The following is a 15,846-nucleotide window of genomic DNA, read 5'->3' on the forward strand; positions in this document are numbered from 1 at the left end:
TTCCAGCTACTTGGGAAGCTGAGGCAAGAGAATTGCTTAAGCCCAAGAGTTTGAGGTTGCTGTGAGCTGTAATGCTACAGCACTCTACTGAGGGCAACATAGTGAGACTCTGTCTCAAAAAAAAAAAAAATGATTTTGGTAGAAACACTGTACAAATTATGCACTGATGGTACAGATGCAAGAAGACGCCGAGGTTCAGTTCAATATGTGACTTTATTCATGAAGAACTTATCAAAAGTTCATCTGTAGCCCTGAATTCCATATTAAACGGTATCATCAAAACATGAATCTCATTAAGCCCTAGATGTTTACAGACCTTTCTGTTTTTAGCTTTATGTGACAAAATAGATTATTGCTTTTTTAATACCAAAGTAATATTGTCTATGAGTAAAGTTTTATCAAGAGTTTTTCAAGAGTTGAAATAAAAATTAAAAAAAAAGAATTTAATGATTTAATGGCCCGTCCTTTGGAAATTATTGGAAAATATTCACTGGCTTGCTTTACTGACATGCCATACCATTTGAATGAACTTATTCGAAAATTGCAGACTCATGAAACCATAAGAATTCTAGAGGAAAACATAGGAAAAACTCTTCTAGATATTGGCCTAGGCAAAGAATTTATGACTAAGACCTCAATGGCAGTCATGGCAACAACAAAAATTAATACATAGGATTTGATTAAACTAAAAGGCTTCTGCACAACCGAGGAAACAATCAACAGAGCAAATATTCAACCTACAGAGTGGAAGAAAATACTGACATCTGATAAAGGGCTAATAACAAGAATTTACAAAGAACTCAAGCAAATCAGCAAGGAGAAAAAACAACTCTATTAGAACGTGCGCAAAGGACATGAATAGAAGCTTCTCAAAAGAAGGAAGAAAAACTGCCAATAAACATGAAAAAATGTTCGATGTTATTAATCATCAGGGAAATGCAAATTAAAACCACAATGAGATATCACCTTGCCTTAATCAGAATGGCTTTTATTAAAAAATCCAAAAATTATAGATGCTGGTGTGGATGCAGAGAGAAAGGATTCCTTACACACTGTTGGTGGGACTGCAAACTAGGACAACCTCTAAGGAAGACACTATGGAGATTCCTCAAAGAACTAAAAGTCAATCTACCATTCAGACCAGCAATCCCACTATTGCATATTTACCCGAAAGAAAAGACAACTTTTCATCAAAAAAAGACACCTGCACTCAAATGCTTATTGCAGCACAATTCACAATTACAAAGATGTGGAATCAACCCAAGTGCCCATTGATTCATGAGTGGATTAATAAAATGTGGTGTGTGTGTGTGTTCCACGGAGTACTACATGGTTCACGTCCTGGGTGAAGGACTCAAATACAACCAATGTAACTAATCGTACGTATCCTTATATTAATCTGAAATTTAAAAAAACAAATAGATGAATTGATACCTTTTGCAACAATCTGGATGAAACTGTAGGACTATTCTCCTAAGTGAACTATCTCAAGAATGAAAAAAGAAGCATCACATGTACTCACTATTAAACTAGAACACGTATGTGCCCAGAAGAAGGTAAATATCAGCGGACATCTACCAGTGGACATTACGAACTCTATTTGGGTGATGTGCATACCTTTACCTGGGAATCAAGCATTAAAAAAACAATCCATGTAACCTAAAACATTTGTACCCCCTTAATATTTTAAAATTTGAAAGAATTGCAGGACCATGTAAAAAATGACATTAACATTTACCAATAATATGTATTAAGCCTTAGAAAACTGAAAAATAGTTCACCGGTGATGTTTCAAGAGTGTTATAATATGAATCCTAAAGAAAAAGTACATGTATTAGGTTTAGAAGAACAATGTGTTTGATGAAAAGTTTTAACCATTATTTTAAGAAATTTCAAAAAACTGTATTCATGGCAGCGCCTGTCGCTCAGTGGTTAGGGCGCTGGCCATATACACCAGGGCTGGCAGGTTCGAACCCAGCCTGGGGGCCAGCTAAACAACAATGACAACTGCAACAAAAAAATAGCCCAGTGTTGTGGCAGATTCCTGTAATCCCAGCTACTTGGGAGGCTGAGGTAAGAGAATCGCTTAAGCCCAAGAGTTTGAGGTTGCTATGAGCTGTGAGGCCACGGCACTCTAACAAGGGCAACATCATGGGACTCTGTCTCAAAAAAACAAAACCAAACAAACAAAAACCTGTATTCACAAAAGCACAATATCAGATTCCTCATTAAAAACACAAAGTATTTTTATTATGAAATTGTATAGAAATTCAATATTTATTATCTTTCCTTTCACTTGGTATTTTTATAATTCTATAACATGAAGAAGACATGATTATTTTTACCTATATAAGGATGTCCTCAAAATCCCTCAAATTTACCCCAGTGTACCAAAGATATGCTTGTTTTCTATATATGACATTGACATGAAGAAGTCTGAGAAGCCCGGTGCAGAGCTAGACAGTATCTAACGTGGAATTATCCAGAATATGTGTAGTACATTTGAATGATACCTTCATCCAAATATGGTGGAAAATTCAAAAGACTAGAAAAATGGTGACAGATTTGAATCAACATCATTTTTTTAACTGTACTGAAAAATAAAGAGTTCTACCATAGTACAACAGAAAGCTAATAAACCATAAAACTGAAGACCTAAAGTAAACAAAGATTTTTTTTTTTTTTTTTTGTGGTTTTTTGGCCGGGGCTAGGTTTGAACCCGCCACCTCCGGCATATGGGATGGCGCCCTACTCCTTGAGCTACAGGCACAGCCCGTAAACAAAGTTTTAGAAAATGAAAAACTTCACTCTGATGCCTACTTGTAATTACATGGTCAATGTGAGGAAATATTAGGTATTAAAAGCCCAGTGATTACCTCATGTGCTAACTGGAACTGTTTCCTTTGAATAGTGGTGGAGAAATCGGTCAATTTTTTCCTTTGTTCTTCTGTTCTTTTATTGCCATTTTCCCTAAATATGTCTATTGATATGAACCAAAGAAGACACTTTCCCACTGCGTTCTCTGAAGGTCTATCTGAGGGGACCTCCTCGAGAGCCACAAGCAAACATACTCTTCTAGGAAATGCGCTAAACTCAGACAAAGGGTCCCTAACCACTCCAACAGGAAAGGCACCAGACTGCAAACTAACACTGAAAACGCACAAGACATTAAAAGCAGGCCCCAACACGGAATATTATGAGCTATTTCCCCATAGTATGCCTGATCACTTTTAGGGCCTGGTTACACAGAACTTTCATTCCAGGAGTCACAAATGTGACATATTTACAAAAATAATGGTCAGCAACAAAGATTTTCTTTGGCGAGAAAGAGGTGGAAAGAGAAAAAAGAAGGAAAGGAATCTACCATAGAGGCTGTAATAATATTAAATGCTATGAGAAAGCCCAATAAGTCATCAAATGCATTAGATATACATTAAAATATATTTAAAAGAAATCTCTCAAGCAACTAAGTGCTTGGAATGTAAGACATCTTTAAAATAGTACTAGCAATAATTATTGCTATCATTATTAATCCTTATCAACATATTTTTATAACAAAGGAAGTCATAGATACTCTATCTCCAAATCTCTTTAACCTTTAATAAATATGTAGAGTTTGTAGAAAACCTCAACTGGACTGTCCCTTATATTCAATTAAAAGGTGAAATTAAAACTTCAGTCCAGATAGCAGCTTCTAAGGCATCAAAAACCCTTATGAAGTTCTATACTATCTTTGGTTATTTTCTTTAATTCCAATTCTGAAAAAAATAAATGAATTGAGGACATTAAAAACAGATACACTGTATCTGAACTGAAATTAAAGTATTATTAAGCGTATAAAAAATGTCTAGCATTATGTATAGTCTCTGAACTACTAGCATAATTTTTAATTATTATACAATTTAAAAAACTAAACATTTAGAAAAAAGTATTAATGATATTTACTTTACATTCAACATTATGGATCACTACAATGTAGTTTTCATCCTGTCAAAGGACCAAACACAACAAAAATATATAGCAGCTAAGTTATCCAAACTAGACTAAAAATATCACATGGAATTAAAACATTGCAAACAAACATTATCTATTGAGTTATGCAGCAATTGTTTCAAACACCCAGAACCACAGTAAGTACACATATACAGTATAATACAGACATACAGTAATTATAAATATGTTAAACAACTTTAATTTTTGTTAGTTAATAAGGAATCCCTTTAAGGCAACTTTGGCATGGTGCCACAGGCGATCAAAAAAACTGAATTCAACGCATTGGTTATTTACAGGTTTACAAAAAGTAGCTCTTGGAGTCTTCAAGTAGATGCATCGTTAAAAGGTAGGCTTGTTCATATATTCTTCCATTGTCTGAAAGAGAACAATAAATTAGAACAATTTTTTCATTAATATTGCATCCCTCTGTAGACTGTGAAATATTTTTCATTCTCTAACTTATTTATCTGCCATGATTGAAAAGAAGCTTTCAAAATATACATGGACATAAATCTTTGCATTCTAATCAAGAAAGATGGTTCAAAGTTTAAGTATGATTTATATACATATCCACATGGCTGTAATTAAATAACTTTCTTTTTTTTTTTTTTTTTTGTGGTTTTTGGCCGGGGCTGGGTTTGAACCTGCCACCTCCGGCATATGGGACCGGCACCCTACTCCTTGAGCCACAGGCGCCACTTTCAACAGAGAAAAAGCTAAGCTTCATCATAAAATGAATGTCTGATAAGAGAAATGCAAAAACAACAGTTGCCCAGATACCACTGTTGACTTAGGATAAAAGTGCATCTGCTAAAATCATCATGAGAACTACATCCGGGCACATGTATCAAAGAAGTATAAATTGTTATTTGCATTATTACATATAATGCGTAGAACACCTTTAATATAGTTATTGATCAGACATAGAAGATAAACATACCATAATTCTTAAGAATTTCTGCCAGGTGTTTTGAAAAGTCTTCTCTCCAAAGTGTACAAATTATTCTTCAGACTGTTCATCAGTTACCAAGTTTGCTGATATGCCACTAGCCCACAAATTTTTCCTAGCACTTTTTTTTTTTAAAGTTTGATCAGCTTCACAATTACAAGCAAAGTTCAAAGTTACAATGATGTTTCAAACCCTGTGCCATACCAGATGAAGCCCTATCCTACACCACCTGAGACAGAGGGACTTTCTCCTGCACGATTCTCCTGTTACCCGCATGGGCGGTAAGAGAGCTCAAGAGGGTAAGAAGTCGTCCTTTTGTTTGAGTCACTGTCCGCTTGTTTAGCAATCAAGGCTGGACACATTTGTAAAGTTTAACCCCTGGGGCAAGTGATTCACGTGAACTGACCAGACATACACTGAATGGTATGCACCTGCAGACCACGGCCTCTGGCCACACATGGGGATACAAGGGTGAGAAATCAGGTTTGTAACCAGTTTTCACCAGCTCTGTTTAGAATTCCTAAGTTCCTCTGCTGAAAACACTTGAGTTCAGTCATCCACACTTTCTTACACAGCTCTCTCCTCCTAAACGGGCATTGGCCAAGAGAGCCCCACACTCCGTGCCCTGTATCTCCTCCCACCGACGCTGCTCGGGTCCTTTAACTTGGCAGACCAGTGGCACTGGTTTTGTGGAGTCTAGAGATTATGCAATTTTTCAAAGAATAGAAATTTACAAATGTAAAATCGGGTATAAGGTTTATTTAGAATGAGGAGAAGAATGACAGCAAACTACAAATTTTATTTTTTTCCCTTTTTTATTGTTAAATCATAGCAGTGTACATTAGTGCAATCGCCTGTACCCATTACTACAAATTTTAAAAAGATGACAAATATTACAAAATACAAAACAGTCACATTATTTCCATTAATTAATTGCTTGATGCCTACCTCTCTGTCGTATCTTATATTCATTATATGGCTACATGTTTTTTGCAGTTGAGCAGACAAGGGCATTCATTGTTAGGCTCTAAGCCAGTCAAGGGCCTGGAGCTGACACTGTGATGGCCTTGCGGTTCATGGGCCTCTAGTTTTTGGCACTGCTCACACCCCCAGATGACTCAGTCTGCTAAATATCACACAGGTTCCCTGTCTGAGCTGAACCATGCTGTTAACTCAAGTTATGTGAACAATCATGTAAATGCTGGTATTTTCTTGAGTCTGCCACTTTAAGGGTTTGGAACAGGTTTTTAAAGCTGGCACAACCTTAACTGCCCTCACTTTCACAAGGAGAGAGCTGGAGCCTGTAGCTAGGGACCTTCTTCTAGATTCATCTGGCTCTGCAGTGGTTCTGGTACGCACAGAGCGGTACGTGTTCTGACTTTCTACTGCACTGTGGTCTGGCTTAGCTGTTAACCTGGTTTATGGTTTTCAGGGTGATGATACTGTGGTGCCCCTCCCAGTTTCACATGCATTCACTAGAGGATATGAGGTATTGTTTGAGCCTGTCAGGTACCATCTGACTAGCCAAAAAAAAAAAAGGCCCTGTATATTTTTCATGACAGCTAACACCACAGATAAACGAGAAAAGTCCTCCCCAAAATCAGCATGCTGCCCACGGGCGGCAGGTTGGACACCTTTCTGACACAGTTTCCTTCTTAAAACCTTAACAGGCTCTGGATACTGTTTGCCACCCCCACTGGTCACCTCTCCGGTGAATAACCACTATCTTGTTTCCTTTTCCTTCTAATTGACTTTGTAACATGGTCCACACTGGTGTTACTCCAAAATAAGTCATCCCCCAAGGAATCGAACTGTTCTTTTCTTTGCCTATTTCAAAGACTAACCTCAATACGCTCAGAATAAGCTTTCGTATTTGGAGATTTGGTACTACGTAGATAGGCACAGCTTTGTTTTTAATTCTAAGAAATTCTCATTAAGTTCAGAGGTTAGGGAACATTCCCAGGGGCTACTTCAAGGTTGACAGTGGTTCCAGCAGTTAGAACTATGTCACAAACGCCTCCCTTAACCTTTACTGACTACAAATATGTGCTTATGTCCAAAGGACAGGAAAAAAAGAAAGCATTTTTTTCCTTTACATAATTACATTATGTGCTCTTATCCATTATAAATTTTTCTGATGCAGACCAGATGTACAGAGTCAATCTTTCAACAAGTTCCCCAAAATATTCACTGACTTCACTGGAGTACTAGAGCCCAAGAAAACACTAATAACATTTTCTCTATTTGGCATTTGCTATTAATTCAACAAGAGAGATTTAGAGGGTATCCATGACATTGCCTGCTCACTTAAAGTTGGCACAACATTGGCATACAGGGGCTAAATTCAGGGTCCCCTCAGACTCACCCATGAAGACCTTCCACTAAGTCACCAGGGACAGGAGCTACCAATTAGTGTTTAACTGTGAAAGAGCTCACTCTGGAAAGCCCTGTTTCCCAGACTTAAATGGAACTAGACACACCAGATTCATGGCAAGCCCTTTAAAACTCTATTTCCTACAGAGGGGATTTCAAATTAATCCAGGTGTGTGTTGGCCCCAACTCAGTGAGCTTTAATTACTACAATGCCAAAGACCCTATTAAAAGTCTGTTTCTTCTATGAGGAGATTTCACAGTGAGGACCCTAAGGATGGAATTATAAAAAGCCACCATCCCCACCATCCCCAACCCACACTCCAAGCATATTTTAAGAAATGCTGCTCTGTGGAATTTCCAAGCCACTGATTTCTGAAGTATCTTGTCAAATTCCCTTCCTGTGGCATTTGGAAAGAGCCACGTAAACATTAGAGAGATTAAATGTATGTTTTGAGGTGAAAATACCTCTAGTAATGAATGCATGGGCTTCCTAATAGGCACAGAGAGCTGGCTATCAGCACCCACTTAAATAGACCTCTCCCTCCATGGCCATGCATCTGAAGACAGATTCCCTCAATGGGCAAGAGCAAGTCATCAGCTGAAAGATGTGCCAGAACAGCTGCTGGGAAATAATGCCTAACATTTTTTATTAACCTTTTTTTTCCCTTGAGACAAAGTCTTACTCTGTTACCTGGGCTGTACAGTGCAGTGGTGTCCTGATAGCTCTCTACAACCTTAAATTCCTGGGCCCAAGCGATCCTCCTGGGTAGCTGGGACCACAGATTACTGCCACCCTGCTCAGTTAATTGTTTTTTTCTACTTTTTCTAGAAACAGTGTCTTGTTCTTGTTCAGGTTGGTCTCAAACTCATAGCCTCAAGCAATCTACCTGCCAGAGTGGTAGGATTATAGGCGTGAGCTACTGTGCCTGGCCAAATTGTTTTATTAACTCTTATATCCAAACAGCAGGAAGAATGGCTTTAACACTAATTTTTAAAAGGTACTTTACAATGCTTTGAATCCTTGACCTACTGTTATGAAAATAAGAGGATGGAAAGACCAACTGAGGCTGTGAGTAGAAGTCCCCAGAGGTGGCAGAGCTGGGATGGAAGCCGGGCCCTCAGGTGCTGGCTTGAGCTGGGGCTGATCAGATCACCTCATGTGGGTGGGCAGAAGCGGGGTGCCAAGGTGGGGGCGGGGGGAAGCTCTCTTTCTCACTGTGTCCTTGGGAGAATGAAGGATTTAATATTCCCTTATCGGGAATGATGCAAATCTGTGCTGCTTCTAAAAGAAAAGTCCCACTAATTTTTATTCTGACTCACAGAACATCAGAAGTACCAAATGGACACTTCAGGGCCCATTTATACCTTGACAAGAAAGCCATGGTGCTCCCAATTTCTTTACGCACACAGGATCACACAGCCAGCCTTCCCAGGAGGTGAAAGAATTTTTAATTAAAATGATAAATGCCATCTTCAGTAATAAAGCTCTAATATCCCTGGCAAATGAAATAACTATGCGCTGCTATTCTCCTTTCCCAGGGCAGCACAGATATTTTAATGGAAGTCTTTTCATACATCTCATAAAATTATTTTTGAAAAGAATAGCACCACGCATTTGATGACCTTTTTTTGACAATGAGGTATCCTTATGCTAGAAAGTGCAGCCAAATGTGAAGAGCAAAGGCTCTGGAGCCCAGTTGCCCAGATTCACATCTCTCTTCCACACGTATGAGCTGAGTGAAATTGAGCAGGTCATGGAAAGTCTTGGTGTATTAATTTATTCACCTCTAAAATGGGGCGACAGTACTACCTACCTCTCAAGAGTTGTTATGGGAATTCAATAAGCCAGTTCGTGTGAGTGGTTTAGAAACTGTACCTGGGACAGAGTGAGCACTCAGTTAAGTGTTGACTAATATTATAATTATTAGCACCATCACCATCACCACACTAGCTGGGAAATTGCACTGACCTCTTGCAACATGTCAGAGTCTTCGATGGCTTTGACAGCAGTCTTCTTGGAAGTTTCCTGAATTTCTCCACCTATTATAAACTCATCAAGGATGAAGTAAGCCTTTTCAAAATTAAAGATAATATCCAGTTCACAGACCTAGTGGGACAAAAACAGATGTTTTGATGAAGTTGCAGTTGCATCAGGGGAAACATTTGCCAGTCTCACGCATTTTCAGTGTCCGCACCCATGTGGTGGACCAGAGATAAACATATCATATGGTATTTTCAGGACAGAAAAATAGGGAATTCCAGACCTTTAATGTGTAAAGTGACATTCTGTTAAAGAAAATCATGCCCTTAGATAATAATATTTTATGCTGCAACAAGAAATTTGAGACTTGGGAGAGGAATGAGTCCGCTCTGCACAGGGGGACACTGAGCCCAGCTGCGTCCCAGGCAGGGGGCAGAGCTTGATCTCTCCTGCTCTCTGGTCTGTAAATCTTGGAACTCTCTCAGCATCTCACTCTTCAAAAGCAAATTAGCTCAATTCAGCTAATTATTCTCAGACTATGTTACAGGCCAACGGTTCCCAATCTTTGGAGCATATTAGATTCATTCCGAAGGCTCATTAAAAACACACAGAGTTGGGACCCCACCCCCAGAGTATCTGATTCAGGAAGGCTGGGCAAGACCAAAGAGTCTGCTGTTTTAACAGGTTCACGGATGACACAGCTGCTGGTCTGGGGAACTTCCTGTCAAGAACCACTGTCACAGACCAGAGTCTCAGAGACATGGGTGTTTAAGTGTAGCAAGTGGCAAGACGACACCATGATGCACGTGAGGCTCACGTCCAAAGCCTCCACCAGACGGCTGTCAGGCACTGTCCTTTCTATCTTCATTCCTACTTCCTCCTCCTGACACTTCTCTTCCACCTTCCATACCATGCCCCACCTGCCCAACTGAGCTGCCCTCTTAAAGCTCTGTGCATTGAAAGTCTTCATTTCTCCCCCATGCCCACCTCTCAGCAGCATTTGACACTCCACCAATCTCTGTTCTTTGAAAATCTCCCTTAGGTTTTTTTTTTTTTTTGAGACAGAGTTCTCATTATGTCACCCTCGGTAGAGTGCCGTGGCATCACCACTCACAGCAACCTCAAACTCTTGGGCATAAGCGATTCTCTTGCCTCAGCCTTCCAAGTAGCTGGGACTACAGGTGCCTGCCACAACACCCAGTTATTTTTTGTTGGAGTTGTCATTGTTATTTAGCTGGCCTGGGCCGGTTTCGAACCTGCCAGCCTCAGTGTGTGTGGCTGGTGTTGTAACCACTGTGCTACAGGTGCCGAGCCAGAAAATCTCCCTGTTCCTTAGACTTTGTCAATACCAATTAATGCCTCTTCCCTTCTGTCTCTGATGTCCCTTCTCAGACTCCTTGGACGATTTATCGCCACTCTTCCTTACCTTCATTTAAGTATTCCTGACATATCCTTCAGCAGAATAAACATCTCTGCCTTATGTTGCTTACATTCTAGTGATCCCATCCATCTTTTCCTTGAATACCTGTGTTCCTCAGGGGACACTCTTCTTTTTACAAAGCCCTATTCTCCCAGACAATCTCACTGACTCTCCAGAGCCGTGTCTAGCATGCAGGTGGCTCAACAATCCTAGAGACTCAGCCCTGATCTCCTTCTGGGGTGCCAGTCCAATACTTTTACCTGATAACCAGACATCTCCATCTGCCTACTCCTCAATCCATGTCACTAAGTCCCAAACCATTATCAAGCTTCTCCTTTTCCCTTTAGTCCCGATTTTGTCTAGCAGTTACAACCTCATCCTAATTGCTCAACCTAATTCATTCTAGAGTTCAATCTCTTTTCCCCTCTCCCTCATTTATTTCCCCCTACTTGGTCTCATCTCTCTCAATTTGGTCACCAATCACTACTGATTCTATTGCTTAAATAAATCCTAAACACTGCTTCTTTTTCTGTCTTCATAAGCACTGCCAGGACCAGAAGCACCTCTCACTTAAGCCATCGAACCATTGCAGTAACATTCTAAGAGGTAGCTGTCACTGTTTAGGGCCACTGGCCACTAACTAGCATGTTAGCAAAGCTGACCTTGTGCCTCTCCAGTGTAAGGTTTAATCTTGTGTTCAGGACAAAGCATAAGTCGTTGGCACGGCATGCAGACATCTGTACCAGGGCCGTGCTCTCCGGCATCCTGAGCCAGAGCTCCTCTTATGTGTCAGCTGCTCCTGGCACAGACTCACAGTGTTCTTTCATGCCTCGTCCCCTCATGCATTCCAGCAATTCTTGGAATGTTCCCCCAACTGTCTTTTTCTTTATTCTCTTGCTGGCAAAACCAAGCTCATTTTTCAGGGCTAAATTCAAAAGTCAGGGGCAGTACAATTCCCCAAGTCCTGTTGTCTCTATTCAGATTTCCTATCACTTCTCTGAGCTCCCATTTACATCTTGTGGGCACTAGTTCACGCGGATTCACGGATCACTAAGCCCTCTCTCTGCACCATGAGCTCAGGGCAGAGACCCTGACTGCACCGTCTCTATATCCCTAGTATGTGGCCCATAGTGGGATGTGACAGATGTTTGTGGCATAAAATGAGCTGCCACCATTTTGCCTTGTTTCTATTATACTGGAGATTAATGGTTTCCCTAATGAATAATCTCCGATTCTACTGAATGCTCTAACTTTACATAAAATAGATGTCCATGGTTAGCAAATTGCTCCATGTATTAATGAGTTAGGTCAATAAACTTACAGATGCCATGAAGAACACAGTGTATGCTGACAGGGTGTAACATACTTTATTTAAACAATTCCTTTATGGATATGAATGGACTTTGGCTGTTTCTAGTTTTTATTATAAGTGATGCTGCCATAATTCTTCGTGTTCATATATATTATTATGCACTAATTTGAGTATAGCATAGGAATAAATGTTTTGTGGAATAGTTGGGTCAAAAGATTTGTACATTTAAAACTGATAAATACTATAATTTGGTCCTTCAAAATAGTCTATAAAACTTGCAAATTCTAGTAACACAGAGAATCAATACCTACTTATCCATGCCATCGCCAGCACTGAATATTGTCTCTTAATTTTCAGAAAAACATTAATTAAATGTGCACTGCCCTATTTTTTTGTGAGGCTGTACATTTTATCAGATGTCTGTTGGCCTTTTCTATCTCATTCCTTGTCTATGAATTGCTTCTTAGAGGCTTTATTTGTTTTATTCTGTTGTGATGTTTATCTTAGGATTTTCAAGACTGCTTCCTATATCATGAAGACTATTTCCTTTCCCACAAATATTTGGATATTGGAAAGAATGAGGTAGATTTATCCAGACAGACATGGAAAGAGCTCCAAGACAGACGCACAAGGGAAAAACAAAGTTGCAGAGTAATATGCATGATGCAATATCATTTTTAAAAAACCATATATGTCCAGAAGGATCTGTTAAAAAATATACATTTAGAAATTTTAAAGAATATATAAATAAAAAGGAATCACAGCAGATCAAATGTCTATGCATGAGAAAGAAGGTATGAGAAGTAAGCAGTTACCAGAGGTCAGGAGAGGCAGAAGTCAGGAGGTACAGCAGCGATAGCTGAGGAACCTGAGTTCAAGGCAGGTGGAGACCAGGAATCCCAAGACAGACAGGAGCCTCACTGGGAGAAATCATCAATTAGAATCCTGCAAAGTGAACTTGACAGATCCTAATGCGAGTTCTCTAGTAACTTCTTATACCTAACTCTGAGAGCTGCAATCCAACCCCAGGCCTGTAGGGCCCTCCAGCAGCCATAGGGAAATTTATTTATTGCACCTAGGTTTTTTTTTCTTTTTCTTTTGAGACAAAGTCTTACTTTGTCACCCTCAATAGAGTGTTGTGGCATCATAGCTCACAGCAACCACTAACTCTTGGGCTCAAGCGATTCTCTTGCCTCAGCCTCCTGAGTAGCTGGGACTCAGCCTGGCTATTTTTAGAGACAGGGACTTGCTCTTGCTCAGGCTGGTCTTGAACCTGTGTGCTCAGGCAATCCACCTGTCTCAGCCTCCCAGAGTGCTGGGATTACAGGCATGAGCCACCATGCCCTGTCTTAATTGCACCTAGTTTCAAAAGATAAGGATAAGGTAAGGTGGCACGCAGAGTCAGATACATACAACACAGGCACGCGCACGCACACGCGCGCACACACACACACACACACAGCTTGATATACAGCTACTTTCTCTAGACCGTATGAGAAAGGGATGTATAAGTTCCATTGGTATTGGTATTATAGAGAATGTTACAAAAAAAGCAACTATTTCACATATAACAACTCTAAAGTGCTATTCTATTGTTATTTCTTTTTGTTTTGTTTTATTTTTGAGACAGGTAGAGTGCCATGGTGTCACAGCTCACAGGAACCTCAAACTCTTGGGCTCAAGTGATACTCTTGCCTCAGCCTCCCAAGTAGCTGGGACTACCAGCTCCCACCACAACACCCAGCTATTTTTAGAGACAGGGTCTCATTCTTGCTTAGGCTGGTCTCAAACCCATGAGCTCAGGCAATCCTGCCTGGGCCTCCCAGAGTGCTGGGATTACAGGCGTGAGCCACTGCACCCGGCCCACTATTGCTATTCCTTGAATCTACTCTATGGTTATTCTTGAGCCATTTGAGAATCTGAAGAGAATATGTCCAGGAGAATCTTAGACCAAATTCAGGTTTCTTAAGCCACTGCCGAACAACTCAAATACTTATAAATTCTACCTTAAGGTTCTATACCAGTACATTAAAAATAAAAAAATAAAAAAACGGGGCGGCACCTGTGGCTCAAAGGAGTAGGGCTCTGGCCCCATATACCAGAGGTGGCAGGTTCAAACCTGGCCCTGGCCAAAAACTGCAAAAAAAGAAAGAAAGAAATAATAAATAAATAAACAAACAAAAACCTTGTGCTCAAGTGACTGCTCTCCATCTGATTACACAAATATATATGCTTCCTCCGCCCTCATGTTAATAAACACATGAACCTCTTTTTTATTTTTCCTCCTGTGTCTAGATTCTGGAAATCAATCATCTAACTTTATCTTCAATTTCCTGGCCTTGTGCTTTACTATAATTTGGCTTGAGGCTCTTTTCTTGTAGCAGAATACATGATGCATGATTATTTCTGGCATTTCACCAACTAGATCCTTCTGGACAGAGTCTAAGAAACACCTGCCATTATTCAATTCTGTTCAAAAGTGAACACACATACAAAAAGTTTCAAGTTCAGACGCTCATAGTCCCTAATTATTAGAGAAATGCAAATCAAAATCACCCTGAGATATCATCTAACTCCAGCAAGAATGGCCCACATCACAAAATCTCAAAGCTACAGATGCTGGTGGAGAAAAGGGAACACTTTAACCCTACTGGTGGGACTACAAACTAATATAACCTTTTTGGAAGGAAGTATGAAGAACTCTCAAAGAACTCAAGCTAGACCACCCATTTGATGCTGCAATCTTATTACAGGGCATCTGCCTAGGGAAAAAAAAAGAAAAACATTTTATCATAAGGACACTTGCACTAGACCATTTATTATGGCTCAATTTATAATTGCCAAAATGTGGAAACAGCCTAAATGCATTCCTGGGTTGATAGGCATTTAGGCTGTTTCCATATAATGGATTAACAAGTTACGGTATAGGGCGGCACCTGTGGCTCAGTGAGAAGGGCACCGGCCCCATATGCCAAGGGTGGTGGGTTCAAACCCAGCCCCGGCCAAAACTGCAACAACAAAAAAAAAATAGCTGGGCGTTGTAGCGGGCACCTGTAGTCCCAGCTGCTTGGGAGGCTGAGGCAAGAGAATCGCGTAAGCCCAAGAGTTAGAGGTTGCTGTGAGCCTTGTGACGCCATGGCACTCTACCAAGGGCGGTACAGTGAGACTCTGTCTCTACAAAAAAAAAAAAAAAAGTTACAGTATATGTATACCATGGAATACTATTCTGCCATTAAAAAAGATGGAGACTTTACATCCTTTGTCTTAACCTGGATGGAACTGGAACACATTATTCTTAGTAAAGCATCACAGGAATGGAAAAGCATGATTCCTATGTACTCCATTTTGATATGAGGACAATTAATGACCTAGTACACAGTGGAGGTGGGGGAAAGGGAGAGCAGAGAGAGGGAAGAAGGGAGGGGGTGGAGGTCTCGGCGTGTGACACACCTTTGGGGGGCAAGACACAATTATAAGAGGGACTTTACCTAACAAATGCAATCAGCATAACCTGGTTTCTTGTACCTTCAATGAACCCCCAACAATAAAAAAAAAAATGTTTTAAGTTTCAAATTCATATAGTAAATGCTTCAGATGAGAAACTATATACAGCCTATAAAGCTACATATAAAACAATAATTATAATGCAAGGCACTATATTAGCAGCTAACATTTTTTAAAATATTGCCATCACTCTCTCTCTGCCCCTCGCAGCATCCCCATGAGGTTAGTAAAGCAAATATTTCTTTTAACCTTTTTGGAGGGTCGTTTTTCTCATCTGTGAAATGGAGATACAATATGGGCCCCAAATCATAGAT

General features: G+C 40.0%; 1 protein-coding gene across 1 annotated transcript in view; it reads right to left on the minus strand.

The window, feature by feature from the left end:
* Positions 1-211: 211 nt before the first annotated feature.
* Positions 212-15,846, minus strand: part of AP1S3 (adaptor related protein complex 1 subunit sigma 3) — a 72,819-nt gene continuing 57,184 nt past the window's right edge. The window contains exons 4-5 of the mRNA XM_053598054.1: positions 9,285-9,422; positions 212-4,368 (exon numbers count right to left, since the gene is read on the minus strand). Coding sequence (XP_053454029.1) covers positions 4,333-4,368; positions 9,285-9,422 — 174 coding nt within the window. The 3' untranslated portion in view covers positions 212-4,332. The remainder of the gene's footprint in view (positions 4,369-9,284; positions 9,423-15,846) is intronic.

This window comes from Nycticebus coucang, chromosome 7, assembly GCF_027406575.1.
Source record: "Nycticebus coucang isolate mNycCou1 chromosome 7, mNycCou1.pri, whole genome shotgun sequence".
NCBI classification, from domain to species: domain Eukaryota; kingdom Metazoa; phylum Chordata; class Mammalia; order Primates; family Lorisidae; genus Nycticebus; species Nycticebus coucang.